At 49.6% G+C, this 21,661-nt stretch overlaps 2 protein-coding genes across 4 annotated transcripts; one reads left to right on the plus strand and one right to left on the minus strand.

Annotated features, from left to right (window-relative positions):
* Nucleotides 1-163: 163 nt before the first annotated feature.
* FABP1 (fatty acid binding protein 1) lies at nucleotides 164-3,484 on the minus strand. Its single transcript, XM_082759599.1, has 4 exons — nucleotides 3,388-3,484; nucleotides 2,449-2,621; nucleotides 755-847; nucleotides 164-298 (listed from the first exon to the last, which is right to left on the minus strand). The coding sequence occupies exons 1-4, from the start codon at nucleotides 3,452-3,454 to the stop codon at nucleotides 248-250; spliced, it is 384 nt and encodes a 127-aa protein (XP_082615725.1). The 5' UTR covers nucleotides 3,455-3,484; the 3' UTR covers nucleotides 164-247.
* A 7,522-nt stretch (nucleotides 3,485-11,006) lies between these two features.
* Nucleotides 11,007-21,431, plus strand: THNSL2 (threonine synthase like 2). Of its 3 annotated transcripts, XM_082760399.1 has the most exons (10): nucleotides 11,007-11,120; nucleotides 12,736-12,963; nucleotides 13,651-13,845; nucleotides 14,112-14,264; nucleotides 14,801-14,829; nucleotides 14,953-15,031; nucleotides 15,903-16,051; nucleotides 18,198-18,323; nucleotides 18,968-19,119; nucleotides 19,253-21,171. In XM_082760399.1, the coding sequence occupies exons 2-10, from the start codon at nucleotides 12,741-12,743 to the stop codon at nucleotides 19,518-19,520; spliced, it is 1,374 nt and encodes a 457-aa protein (XP_082616525.1). In that variant the 5' UTR covers nucleotides 11,007-11,120; nucleotides 12,736-12,740; the 3' UTR covers nucleotides 19,521-21,171. The 3 variants fall into 3 exon arrangements, with proteins under 3 accessions (XP_082616525.1, XP_082616523.1, XP_082616524.1); XM_082760397.1 differs by having other exon boundaries at nucleotides 14,801-15,031; nucleotides 19,253-21,431; XM_082760398.1 differs by lacking the exon at nucleotides 11,007-11,120 and adding an exon at nucleotides 12,020-12,090 and having other exon boundaries at nucleotides 14,801-15,031.
* The last annotated feature ends 230 nt before the right edge of the window (nucleotides 21,432-21,661 follow it).

The following is a 21,661-nucleotide window of genomic DNA, read 5'->3' on the forward strand; positions in this document are numbered from 1 at the left end:
AACGAGGGAACAACACAGAGGGTCTCATGCTGGCTCTGAGTCTGGCCCTGCTCAATTCACCACCATCATCACAGCCTCAGCTCAGCCCGTTGCCCAGTTTCTATCAGGGTTTGTGTGAGTTTTGGAGGTTTGCGCCTCTTTAAAACAACAGTTCAGAGGTTGATGATAATAATGAAGAGGTTTTAATATAAATTTTACTTTAATGGACACATTTTACACAGTAAAATGATAGGCGTGCAGAGGGTCTCTAGATTCTCTTGCTGATTCTCTTCATGGTGAGGTCTCCCATGGTCATTGTCTGAAAAAATAATGGAAACGGTTAACTTCGCATGGCACTTGGCTCCAAGCTCTATTTAGAAAGGCTCTGGTCTTGCCAAAAAGGACTGGTCCCCAGTCCATCACCCATAAATCAAATTACTAAAGCTTTGGATATAGACATGACTACTCCAAAGCAGATAGGGATAATCTGATGTTGGCTGGGATCACACTGTTATACCCCTCTTCTTTAAAAACACCAGGCCCTGCCATAAACCCATGCCTCTGGCTTACAACACGCCCTCATTACACATAAATTTGATCAGCAATGCCTACCGGGGTCTCAAAGGGTATTTTGTGCATCACACTGCACCCCAAAAATGCCTTAATTGCCTGGCTGACCGATCAGCTTTGGCCCCCAGCACCACTGGGAGGCTTTGTAGGGCCTGGCCCCAGCGGGAGCCCTGCCGGCAGCGGTGCGCGCTGCCACTGCACTCACGTGGGTGATGGTGTCTCCGTTGAGCTCGGTGACGGATTTCAGCCCCTTCAGGGTCGCAACCAGCTTGTTGTTGCCCTCCATGTGAACAACAGTCTGTTGAGAAGGGGTGAGACAGAGAAGGGATGAGAGCTCACGTTGGCACTGCGCACCCACCGCATCACCCCCTGCGTTTTGTCCTCCCCCTTTTGTACCAAGTTGCCATCATCCTTTGTGTAAGCTTTGACCAAGCTGCTCCCCCAGCGATTTTGGCTTTCCCAGGAGGAGGAGGAGGGAGGGTTGTGCTGGTGATGACGACAACACCACAAGGGGACGGCTGTTTACTTGGGGCTCTGCAGGCCTCCGTGACAGAGGTGCCATTTTGCTGCCACACCCACCTCACCCCCCATCCAAACTGGGTCCACAGCGCTGCAGGACCCTCCTTTTGGGGTGGAGGGCTGGGGAGCTGAGGTATGGGGCTGGGATGGGTCTCAGTCAAGCTGGGAAACAACTTCAAGAGCTTCTGGAAACACAGGCATGACTGGGAGGGTCTCAGGGGCATGTCTGTTGAGTCTCTGCCCCCTGGAGCTGTACATCTAAAATGGCTTCAGACAGCACTGGCACCCCAGGGCAGCTGTCATTGATCATTGAAATTACTCAGACAGCAAAACCCGTTTCTGTTCATCTGTCTGTCCAGATCCGAGTCATCTCCCTCTGCCCTCAAGCTGCTGATTTAGGCAAGGCAGAACTCATCAAATAGCCCCTCCTTTCTGAGCAAGGCACCTCGGTGATGCTAGGGCAAGTACCGGTCTCAGAGTGGGGCATTTCCTTGGTGATCATTCCTCCTGGGCCCCAAAGTCCCTGCAATATCATCTTCTCCCAAGGTAGAGGTGAGAGGCAATGTTTGCCAGCAGTGCCACCCTGACATTTTATGAACCATTGCAAACTATCGCCCAGGAACTGGAGCTGACCCAATTTTAAAAGCGATAAATCCTCACCTTGCCAAATCATCTCACCCAGCGTAAACAGAAGCAGTGGAAAAGGCTAGCAGACAAGCTAAGAGCCTCTGGGACTTAAAAGGACAGTTTTATTGGTTTATGATTCATTGGCTGGCTTTCCTGTGCTACCTTTGAGTCAACAAAATGGAGAGGGGGGGGTATGTCTTGCATTGGAGCGTGACAAAAAGTCAGCCCTTTTCCACCTTAAGTCTTTCAGATCTTTTGTTGTCAGAAGGATTTACCGAAGCCTCTCTATTCCCCTTTTACAACCCGGCTATTAAAACACTGACTTCCAGTGTTTTCCAATAAGATTGCTTTAGAAATGCAAAGCTTCATCCGCAGAGGTGCTGAGAGGGGAGCTTGTACGGTGTCTTGCAAAAGCAGAGGGGAGGCGAAACCTCAGAGTCTCAGGCTCTGGGATTCTCAGGAAGATCGGACAGAAACACACTGTCATTTTCTGAAATGTGTCCCTAGGGGACTTGCTAAGGACCCGCAAGGTGTGGTTTCAGCAATCAGCCCCTTCCCGTTACCTTAAATCCCACAAGTAAACTGCCTGAGACGGGACCAGGCTGGCAAATTTACCCAGGTCTTTGCCCAGTGTCAGATTTAATACCCACGATGTGGTCGTTCCCTTTATCCCAGGCACAGGAGGGATGGTTTACATGGAAATGCAATGCCCTGAGCCCCTGTAGCCCTGGAGAGGAGGAGCTGGTCACTCACCTTGGCTTTCTCTCCTGTCAGCAGCTCCATCTCGCACTCCTCCCCGATGGTGAACTCATTGCTCAGCACTTTGGAGCCAGTGGTGACGGTAACCTTGAACTTATTCCCGTCCTGCACGATTTCCGAAATGCTCTTCATGTCCTTGCCCTTCTGGATCTGGTCATCGGGAAGCCCTGCACGGGAACAGGGACGTTAGGAGGAGCCACGGGTGGGCAGGTTGTTGCTGCCTAACAAACCCGGTGGGATTTGGGATCTCCACAGCAGGGAGGATCCCGTGTTAAGTCCCACAAGGATGACAGTTCCCCAAGGGCAACATGGCCCTGAGTCTGCTCAGGGCCAATTCTCCTTCCCTTGCAGAGAAGCAAGCAGAGAAAACAGAATAAATCAAAGCAGAAGGAGGGAACCAAGTGTTTTTTTTTTTTTTGTTTTTTTTTTTTTTCCAAAAACCTTCCTCATCAAAGTCTTTTCCCAAGCCCTGGAGCTGACCTGGGAGGTAGAGCCCCTCCTGCACGTGGTGATGCAGAAGTAGTGCAACCTCTCCTGAGTCCCTGCAGGAGCACATCCCCGATGGAGACATCCCCAGCCACATTCATCATGAAATATTTAAACAGCCTGACTATTTTTTCTGATGAACAGTGGACCCTGAGCTTTGCAGCATCACAGTGGGTTGCCTACAGCTGCCCTGAGCTGCCAGCACCATTTTCGTGCCAGCTGTGTAATTTCACCCTGTGTCTCTTCATCTCATCAGCAAGAGAGATGCTTCCCCTTCTATTTTGGGGTCACATCTCCATGCACACATTTAAAAACCAACAATTGCAAGATGAGAGATAAAGGAAAATTTTCAATGCACATCACCAGCGCATCAGCACGGATGGGGTATCCCAAATATCAGCTCAAAGTGAGGAAGCAAAGCAGCACCCGATGTGTGCAGGCACTTACCAAGGGCTTTCATGAAAGGCTCAAAGTTTTCCTGGGACTGGAGCTCGTACTTTCCAGTGAAGCTCATGGTGAAAGGCTCTCTGTGCTCCCAAAGCAAGAGAAGATGCCTTGCTGGTGAGCAGAGCTTGGTTTTATAAGGACCTTTTGCCCTAAAGTTGGTCAGAGGTAAGATGATGTAATTCTTTTATTGCCATGTTCAAACATTAACATAAAAGCGGGCAATGGTCAGTGATAAACTTCTCAACATCCTACGGACCTCGATTTACAGCGTGGGGGCAGAGAAAGTCCCATAAATGGGTTTTATGGAGCTGGCAACGTGGCATCCATAAACAAACGAAATAAAAAAAAAATATTGTGCAAAAAGATTAATTATCAGGGTAACGAGCCAAATCACCTAATTAGCTCACAGACTGGAAGTGCATGTCTGGAAGAGGAGAAGGCGAGGAGAGATGATGGATGATGGTGTCCCCTGGGGCTGACAGCAATGGGGTTTCTGGTGTGTGCCCCAGGTCTTCGGCATGGGCAGGAGGAGCAGAGGCTGTGTGCTGGCAGGGAGCAGCCAGCTCCCTCCTGCAGATGCCTCGTGGGGTTTTGGTGTCATCCAGGTGCAGCACTAGGCACAAAATCATTGTCCCTGAAGGAACCAGAACATGCCTCAAATTGAAATCCTGGGTTTCGTGCAGCCCAGCCTGAAACTCAGCCTGCACCACTGCGACCTCCTCCTCATGCGGGTGCCAGTAGTGATCAATCAAGGCTATTGCCAGGAGCCACTGCAGAAAAAAAACCTTTCCTCTACTTTCCCCAGAGGAGCCACAGTCCCATGTGTCCTGAAGAAGCATCCTGGACTTTCGAGCTGCATTTCTCCCAAATCCTGCATCAGAAGCAGGGATGGTGGTAGCCTCAATGCTGAGCCCAATTCCTCCCTCCAGGGCAGGACTGGGGGCTTGGGCTCCTCTCCTGGCATCGTCCCCAGCACCCATCCTCTGGGTCTGGGCTTCTTCCTCCCATCTCTTCCTCTGTCCCTGATGGGTTCCTCCTCTGTCCCAAAGTTGTCAGGTTTTCCCCCTTTTCACTCTCGTGCTTTCTCCTCTTCGTGATTCTTTCGTTCTGCCTTCTCTCAGCATCTTTGGCCTCATTTTAGTGGAATCACAGATAAGAATGGAAAAAAAAAAAAGTTTCCCTCTAATTCAGAGATGCTACCATAAAACAAAAACACAAACAAACCCCAACTTTCTCCTTCTTCTCCCTCTCAAAATAAGCCCAAGAAAGCTTTGCAAAGAGCAGGGAGAGCACCCATCCCCTCTAGGACCGGAGAGCACTCATGGGGGGTTGATTTAGGGCATCCATGCCCTGAACCTCCAGCTGCTCCTCCAGATGGTCCACGTCCCCACACTTACATAATGGGGAGAGATATTCAGACTTGAAAAAACACTGCAATATTCTTCTATCCAACTCATTTTGGAGCCCAGCACCCCCAACACACAGAGAACTTGGGCTCCAGCCCTGCACGGCTCATTTTTCCACCCAGTCTCACTGACTGGAGCATCCTGGAGTTCATTCATTTTTCAGTGGGATTGCTCTCGGACTACCCATGTCTGTCCACATCCCACCACCAGGGCAGATGCCCAGTCCTTACTATTTCCAGTTCGGACATCGCAGGGCCATGCTTGCCCTAGGAGCCCCTTGCCAGCTGGAAATGAAGCTCAACCACCAAGCCTAAAACAGCTAATAGGGCCTGAGCCTGAGATAGGATCCAGAAAAGCCCACCAGGTTTTGTCCCTCAGACCTATAAATGGCCGTTGTGCCTAATTAGGGTAGCTGAATTAATTAGTCAACCTCTGGGAACTGTCATACAGCCTGGATGTCCCCCACCAGACGGCAAAAGGAGAACATAAGTGTTCAGGACACTCCTGGTAGGGGGCAGGAATATAAATGACCAAAACTAAAGCTTGTTTTGTCTGCAAGGATTCTGTTGGGCTTGTCTACTTTTGTTTCCTCTACTAAAGAAATGGTAAAGTTCCTATTAAAAAGAAGAAGAAGAAAAAAAGGGAAGAAACCCTTAGTAAATGAAATTTGGCCAGGGTAATTATTATCTAGCCAAGCTGGCTGAGCAAACGGTAGGTGAGATAAACTTAATCTCAATAGCAAAGTTCAGAATGCCTGTAAACCCCTCCACCAGAATACAGGATCTTTTAAAACGTGAGAGTCACTTTAACTTTCCAGGGCCATGAAAATGCACCTGGTTTGCACTAGCAGAAGGCCAAGTCAATTGGCCATGTAATTAAATCTAAATCCGCAGCCTAAAACTTGGACGTGGTTTGTAAAAGAGAAAAGACGAGGATTATTTTCAAAGAATTATTGAGGAGGCTGTCTTGTGGAAGGCCAGCAGGTACTTAGCTGTTTAAGTTGCCTTGAAAATAATGCTTAGGAGCTTGTCTGAAAAAAAGGAGACAAGTGTCTCATTTCTCCTTTTTGCACCTGAACCAAAGATATGGGTATGCAAAACGTCTCAGCTCCTTCCTAGCCACGGAGGTACCCGAATTCTCTGTGTCCCGAGGTGATGAATCACAGAAATGCTGGTTGGGAGGGAACAATGAAGGTCTCTGGTTTGACCTCTTGCTCGGAGCAGTAACATCACCAACACCAATGAAGGTCAGCCATGGTTTTGGCCACGTCTCAAAAATGTTCTCTGCCTCTCTGGTTTCCCACCCTGGACCTGCACCAGCCGCCTCTCAAGGAAGAGGTGCTCAGCCCCAGCCTCCCAAAGAGCAATTTGTGGCCAGTGCCTCTCATTTCATCTGCCATAACCAAGACGAGTTTGGTCCCATTGTCTCTGTAACTGCCCTTGGAGCAGTTGTGGGCTGCTATCACCTTCCCTCAAACCTTTCCTGGGATTTTTGGTCTCGGCTCCCATGATTTAAACACTTCTTGTCTGCCAGGGCAGTGGGAAACCACCCTCTTCCATGCACTGCTTCTTGGTGACTTGGACATTGTGGTAAGGAAAAATCCCTCTCTGCCTCCCCTGGTTTGAGCCATAGCTCTAATTGAAGCTTTGAACTCCAAAAAGGACTCCACAGAGTGCTGTGTGAACACGGGCACCTTGCTCCAGCCCAGGATGGGGCACCTGGCAGCCTTGCAGGACCCTTGGACAGTATTCATGCACCTCCAGCTCCTCTTCTTGTCTGCCCCACCAGTGACTCCCAGACTTTCTGAAGCCTTTTCTTTCTCCTCAGTGCTTTGGGAAGCTGGCGCTAGGCACTACGCTAGGATTTTCTTAGCCAAAATGTGTCAGGCTGCAAGCCGGCTGTTGCCTATTCAGTCATGGATTCCTTTAATGCAAGCCCAGTAGGGTACCCCAAAACCATTTTTTGAAGAGTTTGGTCACAAGCTTGTCACAATCACCCACCCCTATGCGGGTTTCCTTCTATCTTAAGCCATATTATTCCTTCGGTCATCTCTATTTCTGCTGTGCTTGTACCTGGCAACTTGGCCTGCTGCCCGCTTTTCACATCTTAGGTTTGGTTATCTCTAACCTTGAGGAACAAAGGTTTCTTCAAGCAGGCCACATGGCTGCGTTGCTTCAAAAGGCTGGACAGGATGGGGAAAGATGCTTCTGCTGCAATAAACTCCCCGTCCTTCTTGGTCTTCGCCAGGTTTTCATTGGGCTGCATTCCCAAGACGGCACTAAGATGAAATATGGCACCTTTCCCAGCTTTTTCTTTATTTTACTTTTTTTCCTTTTTAATGGTCTTGATGGGCTCCTGGAATCAACATCAGGCTGGCCGGCTCCAAGCTTCCAAAGCGTAGACATGCAAGCGCCAGTTCGAATTGCTTTAGATTAGATATGGCAGTATCAGAGCCTCGATAAGACTGCTGAAAGCAGCAGCTTGTACAGAGCGCTGTCGCTTGATAACACTTCCCCTTAATGCCGAAATTCAGTGAAGGGCAGCCCTTGTCATCAGCAGTGTCACTTTAGGACAAAGGTCCCAAAGGGAGCAAAGTCCCAGCATTGCTTCTCCAGGGACAAGGCAGAGATCTTCATGATAACACGAAACCTCTCACTGCCAATGATCCCCTGGGTATTAGGGCTCCCAGAAGAGCTGGCTGTTGCTGGTGTTGGTACCCATGGTGGGACGAGGCTGTCCTTCATCCCACCACCCAGTTTAGAGAGACGAAGAACGGGGTGTGATAATGGTGTCATTGCTCATGGAGATAGTTTGTGCGAGGGCAGGGAAAGAAAATGTTGGGAGAGAAATGGAACCATTCACCATTATGGGTTTGAGTGAGGATGGTCTGGAAGAGCCCCTCAGAGCAGTGAATATTCAACCCATGCAAATGCATTTCATCTCAGCCCATCACACACCTGCAGTGCAGGTATCTCCGCATGGTCTGGGTGCACAAAGAGCCCCTGAGACACAGCGGGGATAAGCGGATGACACAGTGGATGGCAGCAATTAATCAAGGAGAGCTTCTCAGGCCCATACAGGCACCACGCTGCTGTGAGGAGGGCAGGGCGAGAGGCTGAGCGTGGTCTGAGAGCATCCAAGTGTGCAGCAGGTTCACAGCCAGGGAGGCACTCCATGGGAAATGACCACGGTGCCAGCGAGCCCAGGGCTGTGGACAAAGTCCAGAATCACCACCATGCACGTCCTGCTTGGTGCTTCAGCCCCATTTACAATACTCAAAGCCCCTCCAAAAGCACAGGTTTCCCTGCTTTATGCATGATGAAGTGCCCACAGGCTGAGTGACTTTCCCAAAGGAAAGCTGATAAATAAAACCTGCTGTAACTGTGCGGCTACTGCAGCATCTTCTTCATACTCTTCCTTGTTCATCTTCCTGCCTGGTTGGCAGTGACAGAACCCACATCCTGTGTGACTCCAGATCTGGAGATAAAATTTGGCCCTATTGTTTAATGCAACCTTTGGCAGAGCAGGACCGGATTGCACAACCTCCTGGAGAAAGGCAAGAGTGTCTTCCGTGTCTCACCAGGAGTGAGCATTGCACAATCCCATCCTCACGCTCCCTTTCTGCTCCGTTGTTACCAGTGGGTCCTGCACTTTGGTCTCTTAAGACCCAAACCACAACATAGATGCCCTTGGGCCCGTTGTGAAACACCTCGCAGCAGGAAAGAGTCACACCTCGCCGTGGAAAAAGGGCCGACGTGCTGGCTGCTCTTTGCACTGCAAAATCTCCATGGGTAGGGGTGGAAAACTGCGTGTGTGTGTGCAAGGTTGTGTGCAGGGACGGGTGGCCCACGTGGAAGTCCTACCCCATGTCAGATGAGATGCCTACAATTTATATTGGATTTGGAAAGAGGGAAGATGGATCCCAAAGCTCACCAATATGTGAGGTTCAGGCCCGCCACCTCTGAGAAAAGCAAAAATTAAATATTTTGATTTCTGGCCCAAACCTTACAGGTTCTACCCCAAAACTCCCTGTTTCCTCTGCGAAAATTCAAACTTCTGTGCCTGAGAGGGGAGGGGATGCACGGCTTCTTCACCTACCTCCAGTGACAGGCTTATACATTTTTTCCTTACAGGGATGTGCTCCGGTAGGAAATGGCATTGCAAAACCTCAAACATCCTTATCAGCCATTTGCTGGATCTGCTCTGCATTGCTTGGGCTGTTTATAGATCTGAAAGCTTTTTTTTTTTTTTTTTTTTTTTTGTGTGTGTGTGTACAGTTTGCAGACATCAGCCAGCTCACAGGCAGAGACAGGACTAGGAGAGAAAGGGATTTTTGTGCCGTTGAGGCTGTCTTTGTGTTTTATGATTAAATGTGGCACCTTCTAATCCTGGTTGTGAGTTGGGGTCTTTCTATGTGCCCCTTTCTGAGTTTCTGCCAGGCTGTAGTCTGCAGAGACCCCTGGAGGAGAGACTGTGCTGGAAGAAGTGTGAGCATAGAATCGTATTTGACAAAGTGATAACCCCCCAGGACCCCCAGCGAGAAGATGGGGTGAAGATGAAGAACATCTTTCCCACCATAGAATCATTTAGGACAGAAAAGACCTCTAAGATCATCAAATCCAACTGAAAACTGCAATGAGTTGCATTCGCTCAGGCCACCCAGTGCCTCCTCTTCCTCAGCTCTACAAAATAGGGCTTTTTGGAGTCGTGTTTCTTGCTGCTGTCTGAAATTGGGGCTGAGCACACATAGCCTGAGTGCAGTGAAGGCGAAATAGCCTGTGTGAGGTTGTGTGAGAGAGGGTGCAACCAGGGCAAGGCTGCGTTTGTGCATCTCCTCCCTGGATGCAAGGCGCTGCCGCCATCTAGTGATACAGGATTCATCGGTGGCTCTCTCCGAACCTGGGGTCTGCAGCTCTCCCGGGCCTGGGGATGCTTTGATGGAGGTATAGGAAGGGCACCCAAACCCAGCTTCTCGCTGCTGTATATGCCTTTCTGTTTTCTTGCTCCTTGCTACACTTCAGGATGCCTTTCGTGGGCAGAGAGGCTGGGGAAGTCAGATCTAGAGGGATGGAAACTGATGCAACGTTAAAAAAAGCTGGAAAAGTGACACAGTAGCTCTAGCTCATGTTTGCAAACACAGCTGATTTCTGATAGACAAGTCCAAAGAGCAACTGAGCACCCATGAACCCCTCAGGAATACACAAGGTCCAAAGTGGAAGTGCACATCCAAGCAGAAACACGGAGGCACTGGGCCTTTAATCAAAGGTTAATCAAAGGCTGTTACATCTTCAGATCTTGGGTCTGCTACTGCAGCTGACAAGGAAATGATAATTTCAAAAATGAAAGCACAGAGATTGCAGGGCAGAGCATGGGAAAAGCTCTCCCAAGAAATGTCACTGCCCAGGTGCTCCTCGTGCTCACCTCTGGCCGCCACATAAGCAGCAGGTAACTCGTCCCCAGCTGCAGCAGTAGCAAATGCTGACATCCACCACGGCATTAACCCATGACCTCGTTAGCGAGAGCTATCACCACTGACAGGCACAGGGCATAGATACAGCTGCATCAGCAGCCTTGAGGCTATTTGTTTGCAAGCACAGAGCAGCAGCTATCCTGTTTCTTTTATTATTATTATTATTTATATATATATATATTTTTTTTTTCAGGGGTCCTGTATGTGCTACATTGCAAGCTCTTCACTTGAAAATAATACTTTTAGATGAAGCAGTGAACTAATCTCATGCAGCTAATTCACATGTGAGAAATCTTAGATATATATGGGGTAAATGCCTGGAGGCACCAGTGGGAGAGGTGAGGTGACCCTGTAGGGCCATGTCACTTGTGAAGGTGGTCATATACATGTTGATAATATTAAATTATGTTAGTAATAAAAAATATCAGCTTGTGTGGGTTTTCCTAGGGATTTGATCCTTTCCTTGTTCTGCTCAAGCTGTGCTCTGCCTCTGCACGAACCCCAGATTCAGCATGCTGTCGTGGCAGAAGGGAGAGGTCAGGGCAGAGGAGGCAAACCACATATCCTGCAGCTCAGTGTTTTCTTCATTTCTATTATTTTGCTGTCCTGTCCAGAGAAGTTATTCATTATTTATTTATTTCGTGTGTGTGTGTGAGCTGCTGCTGAAACATAACGGAGGAAAAAAAAACCCTTCCAGAGCTGGTAAACAAGGGATTAATAACTAACTGGAGCATGTATTAATAGATCGCTTACCTTCTGAAAATACACAGGGCATTAAAAACTTATGGGACTGAGAACATCTACTGACACCGTTGTGGCACTGAGGGATTTGCCCTGCATGTCAGGGCCAGCTTGAGGTAAGTGGCCCATGTCCCAAAAACAGGGTCCTTGGGTGACCCCAGGGCTTTTGGTGACTCCGGGAAGCACCAGGGATGGCCCTGGGGAGGTTTCACAACTGGCTAAAGCCTGAGCTGTCCCTGAAGAGCAAGATCCTGCCCTGCCAAAGGTTTATTCCAGCCCCAGGATGGGGACAGACCCTGACCAAGGGGTTGGGAGCCCATAGCATGAAACCCTTGTGTGGAGGATGTGTGGGCAGGTTGGGTGATAATTTATATAATAAATTCAGGGATTTGTTGCTGGCTGGTTTCCGAGATGTGGCGAATTTGGAGGCTACCAGCATCGCTCTGTCCCACTGAGTAGCTTTACTTGCCAGGCTGGTTGGGGAGGTGATGTGTTTTGGGTCAGTTTCTGGCGTTTTGGAGGCAGCGTGTCCCTTGCTCTCCTGGGAGCTTTCTGACTCACAGTTACCAGGCACCCTCTGCATCTTGCCTCACTGGGCTCGAGTCCCAAGGGACTGCTCCAGCTGTGCATGCTGCACGGCCCCACACAGGCACTAACCGAGGAGAACTGGGCAAAGGAATAAATTAAAAATCAAGAAAAGGGACGCACAGCCCTTCCCCGCCTCAGTTTCCCCAGGGAGGGACGGGGCTGCTCCAAGTCACAGCCTCCCAGGGCGAACTGCATAGTGGGAAGCCACTCGTGGAGCTTTCTGACCCTTCTTCCAAGAGATTTAACCTTAAATTTAAACCCAACTCAGAGTTTGTCCTGCTGAAATCCAAGCTTTTCCCCGCAAACATGCTACTCCCCCTCCGCCCCCGGTGCCGGGCCGCCATTTCCCGGCCCTGCTCCCGCCTCCGCCCCCTCACGGCCAGGGAGCCGTGGCCGAGCTGATCCGGGTTAAAGGCTGGTTGTTTACCAGCTCTGGAAGCTTTTTTATTTTTTATTATTTTTTCCCCTCTACCCGCTCCTGCGGGGCAGCTCTGAAGGGTAATTGTGTATGTGTGTGTGTGTCGGGGGACGGTTTGTTTTGGCAAGGAGGGGAAATGTGGAAGGAACGAAATGGTTCTGCGCAAGGTGCTGGGGCACAAAGCCCTGCAGGCTCCGAGCCCCAAACCTTGCCGATACCTTTATGAAAAAGAAAAAAAGGGATCCTGGAAGTTTGCTGTGCTTGTCATGCATCGACTTAAATCCTGTCCTTGCTTTAACCCCCTTGAATAAAACCAGGCTGCACTAGATGCATAATCCATCCCCCCTTTCCTCTGCTTTCTCTCTCCCTCTTACTCCCTTCCCTGTTTCCTCCTTTACTATTTTTTTAAAGAGATACGTATTTGCTTATTTTTATTTTAAAGCTCCAGCTTGTGCACATAGCCTGTAGGGGACGTCAGGTGCGGGCACAGTGCCTGCTGCAGCAGCGGGGACGTGGCTGGGGCTTAGGGAGCTGGACAAGAGGGCTCCTTGCAGCAACCTGGGTGCAAACCCCACTCAGCGCTTCCACCACGCACAAAATACCCCACAACACTGCCCTATAGCTGAATGTGTCCCCAGGGGAGGTATCTGGGGGGTCTGCTTGTGTGTTCCTAGTTGGGGTGGCTGCTCTGGGGTCCTGAGAGTGGCTGTGGTGTCCCCCAACAGCACCCATGGAGTACGTCAGCACGAGGGGAGGCTCAAGGGCTGTCGACTTCGAGGGAGCCCTCTTCTCTGGATATGCTCCTGATGGTGGCCTCTTCATGCCCCGGAGCATCCCCGTGCTGGATGGGGCCACCCTGCGGCGCTGGAGCTGCCTCTCCTACCCTGAGCTGGTGAAGGAGCTGTGCTCCCTCTTCATCGCCCCCGAGCTGGTCCCGCGGAGCACGCTCAACGGTGAGCCTCAACCGGGCGCTGGGAGCTGTTTGCAGGGATATGTGAGGATTTTGGGGTGTTTGGATGCTGCCACCTGCATTAGCCCCATCCTCTTGCAGCCCCCAAAGGATGGAGCCGGCTGCACCATTGCCTGATCTGTTTTCTGCCCTCATTTCCATCGCCTTGCTGGGGCTTGTTACCTTCTGGACAAGGTGTTCTCTATGTGCTGATGGGGACTGTGGTGATTGCAGCAGCAGTAGCTGGTGCTGTGGCACGGCCGACTGCTGGGAAACTGCTGTGCTGGCTCCAGACTTGATATCCCATCAGGGTTTTCTGCTGCTCCATGCTTTGTAATGTTTTTAAGCCATCCCTTCCACCAGAGGGCAGCTACAACCTCTGTCTGAACAGTGCACTGCAATAAAATTTGGGTTTCCTTATTTTATGTTTTAACACAGTTTGCTTTGATGGTGTCAGGTTTCCCCTGGGGGTACTCACTGGAGAGCTACTGAAGGCAACAGCGCACGTCAATATTCCTCCTAACAGCTAAGAGTAACTTGTTGGATATCTGTCACCTCTTCAGCAACTGAGAGTCTTGGGCTTCGCAGAAAGCTTCCCAGGAGCATAAAGAACACAGACGCAGGAAGCCACTGATCAAAAAAAGTAGTTCTCTGCCTAGCCTGACATCCTCTTTAATCCTTTTCCCTCTAGATCTGATTGACAGGGCCTTCAGCAGATTCAGACACAAGGATGTTGTCCATATGTCCAGGCTGAAAGATGGGCTGAATGTTCTGGAGCTCTGGCATGGGGTTACTTATGCTTTTAAGGATCTGTCCTTGTCCTGCACTGGACAGTTTTTGCAGTACTTCTTGGAGAAAAAACAGAAGCACATCACTATTCTGGTGGGTGAGTATTCCTCTTTGTGGGGGGTAGAACTTCTGGGCAGGTCCTTACCTTGAGAGCCATCATCCCACGGCCCACCACATAGATGCCCCAGGGTGGTACTGCCTCGTGGGTGGCTGGTGAGCGATCTCCAGCCAATGCCAGGGAAGCTTCTCTAACCAAAACCATCTCATGGAGCATCTCTACATCTTTTTCTTAAAGTGTGGTGATGCAGGTTTGACAGATGTCTCAATGTTTGCTTCTCTTGGTTCTCTACTGCTTTGAAACAGGGACTTCGGGGGACACAGGAAGCTCGGCCATTGAGAGTGTGAGAGGCCAGCAGAACATGGACATCTTTGTTCTGCTGCCCAAAGGGCTCTGCACACAGATACAGGAACTTCAGATGACCACTGTCATTGAAGACAACGTCCATGTCTTTGCTGGTTGGTATTGCTGTTGGACTGTCTGTGTTGTGGCCCTGCTGTGTTGAAACCATGACCCTGACAGTCTCTGGGGGCTGCTGTTTTTGTAGCTGCAACCAGCCAGGTCACTTCTATGGTGGTCACTGTGCCCACATGTCTGGCCAACTCTTAGCACATGTTCCCAGTTTGATGGTCAAGTGGTTCAAGGCTTTCTTTTCTCCCAGCCTCAGACTAGAGCTGTCTCCATGCAGTCAGTTGGTGTTCAGCTGCACTGGGTTCAACACCATTTCTTAGAACTAAAGGGATCAAAGGTGACCCCTTCCTTCACCTTCATGGGTGATTCACACCCTGAACGGTGTCCTCCCTGTGTATCACCATGGAGTGTTTGAGCTGCGCCATGATCTTTTCCATTCAGCCACGTCTCACCTTGACATCTCACAGGAGATGCAAGCATTTGCCTTCCTAATTTGCCTTCTGGTCTTATTTCTGAGCAGAAATACTTTGTGCCTGGTGCGCTGATGTCAGTAGATCTAATCTTTCCTTTCTCTTTCTGACAGCTCATGGGAACTCCGATCAAATCGATGAGGTGATCAAGGAGCTGTTCGCTGATGTCGATTTTTCCAGAAAATACAATCTGATGAGCTTGAATTCGGTCAATTGGTCAAGGATTATGGTGCAGATTGCTCACCACTTCTACGCTTACTTTCAGTGTGCCCCGTCCCTGGATACCACCCCGCTGCCAGTGGTGGAAATTGTTGTGCCAACAGGAGGAGGAGGAAATATCACAGGTGAAGGGAAAAAAGATGGGTTAGATAGGGAAGAGAGAGAGTGTTCTGTGACCTATGGACTAAAAGCGTTTTGCAAATGCTGGGTATTGCTGTTTATTAAAACACCCACTCGCTGGTAGGATTTCTTCAGAAGCCCTTACATTTATTACTCATGTATGGTTATTACTCATTCAGGTGTCACTGATGATTTGCAAGGTGCAGAAAATCCCAAACCACCCCTTGATGGTGACATAGCTATCTTGAGGATGTGCACGTTAGAAGAGAGCAGAATGTGTTTGGTCCAGAAAAGAGGGAAAATACTCAAGGAATAGGACCCACAGTAAGACTTTAACAAAAGTGTGAAGTCATGCCTGATCCTATTCTGGTTTAGACGGTAGTGCACAGTCAAGAGAACCACTCCTAATTGCATAATCTGGCCTTTTAAATTCAAGTTCTTGAGTGCCTCCACTCTGAAATAGGTGCACCACAGTATTAGGAAAGCAGTGCAGGATTTGATGCATTCAACTGCATTCACTGTATTTCCAGGCCACCCCTCTGAGGCAGCATTAATAAGCTGCAAGAACCCCACAACTTCATCTCTCTTGCTTGAATGGCAGTCGCCTGACCACTTAGTCCTCTGCTCATCTATCTTCAAATCTGGAGATTTTCCTGGACTGGTTTGTTAGGAGTTTTGTGTCCCAGGATTTTATATTCTGGGGTTCTACCAAAGCATTTAAGATAGGTGTCTGGGAGTTTATGAGGGTTTGTTGTTTGTGGCTACTTCTAAACTAGATGCCCAATCTATTTATAAAGTGACTTCTTTGCTAAATCTCCTTTGAATGTTTATTTTTCAAGTATGCATGCATTTTTTCACTTTTTTTTTTTTTTAAAGCTGGCTGTATTGCCCAGAAGATGGGTCTTCCAATTCAACTGGTTGCTGTGGTTAACAGCAACGACATCATTCATAGGGCTGTTCAGCACGGAGATTTCTCAGCATCAGAGCACGTGAAGGCTACGTTAGCACCAGCCATGGATATTCAGGTACATCATGAATTGGTACAAACGGGAAAATACTGAACATTACATATTTTCATAATTTTTTCCTTGTACTTTGTTACACGTGGTTTATAAGACCATAATTCTGCCACTGGCAATGCCTCTCAGTGATACGTTGAGAGCTGTGACTCACGCTGAGCCTTTATGCTGCAGACTGCTGAGCTGAGATACACCACCTTACTTTTCAGGGCTTGACTTTGTAATCTTCCTCATTCAGTGCTGGGCTTCTGGGGGTTTGTTGTGTAAGCTTAGGAAGAGGGAAATCTTCTCAAAACCTCCGTGACACTTGGGACGTGACAGGATTTATACTTTTCTAAGGGTTCTGTTGGTGCTTCTGAAAGGCTCCACCAAGAGCAGGAGAAGAAGGAAGGAAGGTAGAGTAGCCCAGAAGAAATGCCTCCTCTGTAGCTGTCTGCAATTTGTGCAGAGCAGAACAAGTCCCAGCAGGCAAAGGCATCAGAAATGAGAAGTCATGGAAGGACAGAAAGCAAATGCCTGGAAGCAAATACCAGCAAATAATAACAGCAAATACTCTTTCATACCTACCCTGTGATCCCGGGGGATTGGATCTGCTTCCAAACAAGTGACCAAGGTCTGAAATAATTGGTGTTTTAGCACTGTGGCCTTAAGCTACTTGGATTTTCCAAAAGCTGTTCAAATGCACTGGGAGGACCTGGGAGCCTGGAGGAACTGCCATGCTTTGCAGAGAATAAGTTGTTGTGCTCCAGTCACTGGACTATTGTGGCCTACAGCTTGAATTTCATCCTGAGGCATGAATTTGTGAGGCTCCTCAGCTCTCAAAGGGTGGCTGGGCTCCTCTCTTGGCATATGTTGGGGTGGGAAGGGGAGGTGGCTGGGTGAGGTGATGTCCAGAGGTCCCCAAAAAGCTGTACAGCTCTATCCCTCTGCCTGCCCTTCTCCAAAGCTGCATGGGATGTCATTGTTAGCTCGCATCTGAAGCATCCATGCAAACCTTTCCATAGCTCAGCACATTAAGGGGTAGCTCAAGCTGAATGTGGGAACAGCAGAAGGAAGGAGGGAAGAAGGGACAGCAGGAGAAAGATGCTGGAGGCACCCCTGGTGCAGGTCATCAAAGTCCTAGCGTGCTGACACGTCCTGCTCAGGACACCCAGCTCAGGAAGCAGGGGACAGCCTAAAGCAAAGGGCAGGCTACGCCCAGGCTGCAGTGCAGATTACAGGCTGAAGGCACTGGGAGATAATGGTGGGAAGATGAAGAACAGGAATGGAGCCCTAAGCCACCCAGATAAGGACAGGGAAGGCTGAGTAAGTCCTAATCACTCGCAAGGTAGGACAGGATGGAGAGACAGAAGGTCACAGGTGCTGTCAGCTCTTAAAAGGTGTAAAGAACTCAGCCAAAACCAGCACTTGGCTGCAACGTAGGAACAACCCCATAGATGTGATGATGAGGACCTGGTTTGGTGTCCCTTGTGTCTGTCCCTACAAAATGTTTCAGCAAAACCACTTGGATGAATGTTTCGTGGTGCTTGTTGAGCGTGTGGGAATGAGACAGGGAGCAGCAAAATTTGCTCTGGACCCTCCTGAATGGCCTTGCACTGAGTTTTGCTGCCGTGTCGCAACACTGGTTGCTACATAGCCATACAGACCTGTCAGGCCCTATATGTGCCTTACATGTTCATAAAGGTTATCGGGCAGCCCTGCAGGGAGCTGAGTGTCTCATTAAGTCGCATAGGAGCTGCGTGATTCACAGCAGCATCTGCAACACGAAGTGAACAGCTGGATATTTCTGGTTCTCGAACGCATGGTGTGTTATTAGCTTCCTTTCCTCAAGGTGATCATACAGATGTGGTCTTGTCATCAGTTTATTAGTTGTCCCCTCATTATTATTATTATTTTTTTAATCTGATGGTCACTGCCAGACTGCTCTGACAGGTCAGAGGTCTGAAGGATATCGAGTTGCCAAAGACAAGGCTTGGGGACGTAGCTGTGCAGGGAGAGGATGCAAAGGCCAGGGAGAAGACGCAAGCCTTCTCCAAGAAAAAGGTAGCAATAGGACCTCAGCCCTAATCAGACATCAGAGAACCCACACAGCTCCTCTCCCTGAGACAGACAGACGCGTTTCCATGCTCACATATTGCCTTTGTCATCCCAGGAGCCTTGCAATGTGGAGAGGATCCTTTGGCTGCTGTCAGGCTGTGACAGCCACCTGGTGAAAACGTTGATGGAACAATTCACCGCGTCGAAAAGCCTGAAGCTGCCGGAGGATCTGCACAGGAAGGTCAGTCCCCGTGCCTGTGCCTCTGCATGTAAGGGGAGTTACTGTTATCAGTCGTTCTCAACTCATTTTCAGAATTATGAAAGTCACGTTGGAGAGTTTCCAAGCTAAAGTGGAAGTGTTAAGATGGAAGAGCTTTATATCAGTGCACGTGCATGGAGATGTTAATAAAAAGGTGGTTTTTATTTAATTTTTTCTTTTTAAAAGAAATATTTTCTTTTTAAAATTAATTAAAAACACCTGTGACTTTTCAGGTAGGATATAAAGCCACCACCCCTTCCTTTTGGCCACTCCAGTGCCAGCGTTGGCTGTGCATTGAGGCAGGCCGTGGTGGACTGGGCAGTGGGTGCTGGCACAAAGTGAGCGTGGTGTTGGGGAATGGGTCTGCTGGGTCCACAATTACATTTATATGCAAAATAGCGTAAAAATACATTATTAAAAAAATTGGTAGAAGGCGGTGCTGGAAAATGCCCCTCTCTCACCTTCAGCAGCTGCCCCTTTTCTTTATTCCCTGAGGGAACCCCCACGCCAATTGCAGCCTCCAGCCTCCCTAATCCTGCATTGCTGGGTGCCTGTGGTATCAGCTCCCTCGAGGGAAGAGCATGCGGTGATGATGCCTGGTGCAAACCTTTGTTCCCTTCCTGCAGCTTTCCGAGACTCTGCGCTCAAGCTCGGCATCCAACGAGGACATCGTGAGAGCCATGAGGCGCTGCTGGGAGGAGAACCAGTGCCTGCTGTGCCCCCACACAGCCGTGGCTGCTCACTACCACTACTCGCAGCTGGACAGCTGTGCCAGCAGGTAGGAACTTGCACGAGGACAGCCACGGTCCGGTGTGTTAGGGACGAGAGCATCTTCCCCACGTGTTCTCCTGTACCTCCAGCTCGGGGCTGTCTTGCTTCAAAAGCTTTTCTCGCTTCTCTTTCCTTTTCAGCACGCCCCGGTGTTGCTTAGCGTCAGCCTCCGCTGCCAAATTTCAGGACGCCGTGCTGCGAGCGGGCCTGGTTCCCCAGCTCCCTCCCGAAATCACCGCCCTGACGGCGATGGAGACCCGCTCCACTGCCCTGCAGCGGGGGGAGGACTGGGCACGAGTGCTCCGGGAGCGCGTCGCAGCCGTGGTGCGGCGCTGGGAGGCACGGCGGGGTGGGTCTGTTACCCCAGGACTGCAGGGGGGTGCTGGGCAGGTCGTCACGCAGGGCTGAGCTCTGGGGATGTGGCTGGTGGTGCCTCCCAGGGCTCGTTCTCCATTCTCAGGAATTCTTGCTCCTGTGTTACACTGGCTGAGGAGCCTACACTCTCTGTACAATGAATTATTCACAGAACATACTTTGCCACTGAATTATGTGGACTATTTCACAAAATTTTCAGAAAATAGCTCTGTAATTATACCCTCTTTTTCCTATAAATTCGTGAAAGCTGATTGAAACGCCGAAGAAACCTATTTGTTCCATCATTACCGGCCATCACAGGAAGCTCCCTTAAAATTATCCACGATCATCACCTTCCTGAACATTATTCGGTGGCTCTGGCCCTGAACATCTTGTTCGAAACCCACCTGAAGGAGTACTGCCAGGTGTCACTGCTGAGCCATCGTGGTTTTCTCCTGAGCAGCCTCTTGGTGGAAATAACAAACATGTTTTCTGTTCCAGTAAAAACTGGAGGTGAGCTGTGGGCATTACATCAATTAATTACCTCAAACTCCAAGGAGAGATGTCCCATGGGAGCCTCCTGGGCACTCTGGGGACCATCAGCCCTACAAAACGTGGGGTTACAGAATCACAGAATTTCTAGGTTGGAAGAGACCTCAGGATCATCGAGTCCAACCTCTGACCTAACACTAACAGTCCCCACTAAACCATATCACTAAGCTCTACATCTAAACGTCTTTTGAAGACTTAAAAACTTAAAGGTTTTGAAGCTGCAGCCCTGTGCTGGCTTTGGGAATAAGATGTGTGAATCTTTGAATAAGATGTATCCAGGGCTGGAGTGGATCTGCTTTCAGGGGTCATCCCTGACCATGGAAACTTCATATAATAGCAGTAAGTAGTGGGTGTTGTCCCTGGGCGTGGTTATTTTAGGGGTGTCAGCCACCAGCGCTGCTTTTTGGTGCTGTATCTCACAGCTTTGGGTCCGAGTCCTGCTGCAGGTTCTTCCCGGGCAACTTCCACTGAAACAACTAGGAAATGGGAAATTCCCCTTATCTTCAGACTGAAACTTCTGGGCTTTCAATACCACGTTCCCATCGTACACATATAAATATATAAATACCTCGTGTGGGAGCTGCCTCCACAAGTCATGCATCTGGCAGGAATCTCGTGTGCCTAAAAAGGAAAAAAAAAATAAATAAATAAGATGGGAATAATTACACCGGGGGGGAAAAATCCCCTTTTGCCATCAAAAAAAAAAAAGAAAAAAAATTCCCCTTTGACATCAAAGGAGGTCCCATAATGGGAGGGTTAATTTGAAGGTTTAGTGGCATTTAGCGGGGTAAAAGTGAATGCTGTGAAGTGAATCAGTGTGGGGTTTTGCAGAATGTGCGGGGAGCCTTGCCTGGGCTGCGAGCTGCTGTGCTGGCACCCGGGCTGCCTTTTCCTCTGCCCCTCAGTGCAGCCCGATGCTCCCTTCCCCGTGAAACCCTGCTGGAAGGAAGGGAACCATACTTCTACCGAGGCTGCCCCCATCCCAAAAACGAGGTCCTTTCTTTTTGCTGCAGGAACCAGTTTATTTAAAGATAATACAAGAAGGACAGCAGAATGCCTCTTGTTTAAGCAACAGCGCAGCATCAGCCTTGCTCCTAATGCTGCACAGCCTCCAGGCCAAGCCATCAAGTCCCTATAAATGACAGTGGTGAAGGTGAGAACCCCCCCATCCCACCCGAGCCCCGCGGTCAGCCGCTCCTTGCCTTCTGCTGCACGTTATTCTAGTCGGACTCCACCGCCTTGAGTAGTCGCCTCCCCCAAATCTTGCGGTTCTCGGACAGGGCCGGCTGCCCGGCTGTAATTTAGCTCTTAATCATAGCTTTAGACGCCCCGTGAGGGGGGAGAGGCCCGAAATTGCAGGCAGCTCCGCATCCAAGCGAAAGGTTGCAAATCCGGCCGGCCAGGAGCAGCGGGGAGGACGGGGTGAGGGGGGCCGGGCTTGCATCCCACCGAAATCTGGTGTGTTGGCGAGCAGAAATGGAGCAAAAATGGAGCAGAAACGGAACAGCGAGAGGCGAGCGTGTCCCCTCGCTCCTCTCCCATCCCTGAAACATCCAGCTAGGGACCTGGTCCTGGGCAGGAGGTGGAAGGGGGCTTAATTCCTAAATATCCTTTAAGATAGGGGTGCAGTTCCAGCTGTTTTG

The sequence above is a fragment of the Aythya marila genome (assembly GCF_965140915.1).
Source record: "Aythya marila genome assembly, chromosome: 4".
NCBI classification, from domain to species: domain Eukaryota; kingdom Metazoa; phylum Chordata; class Aves; order Anseriformes; family Anatidae; genus Aythya; species Aythya marila.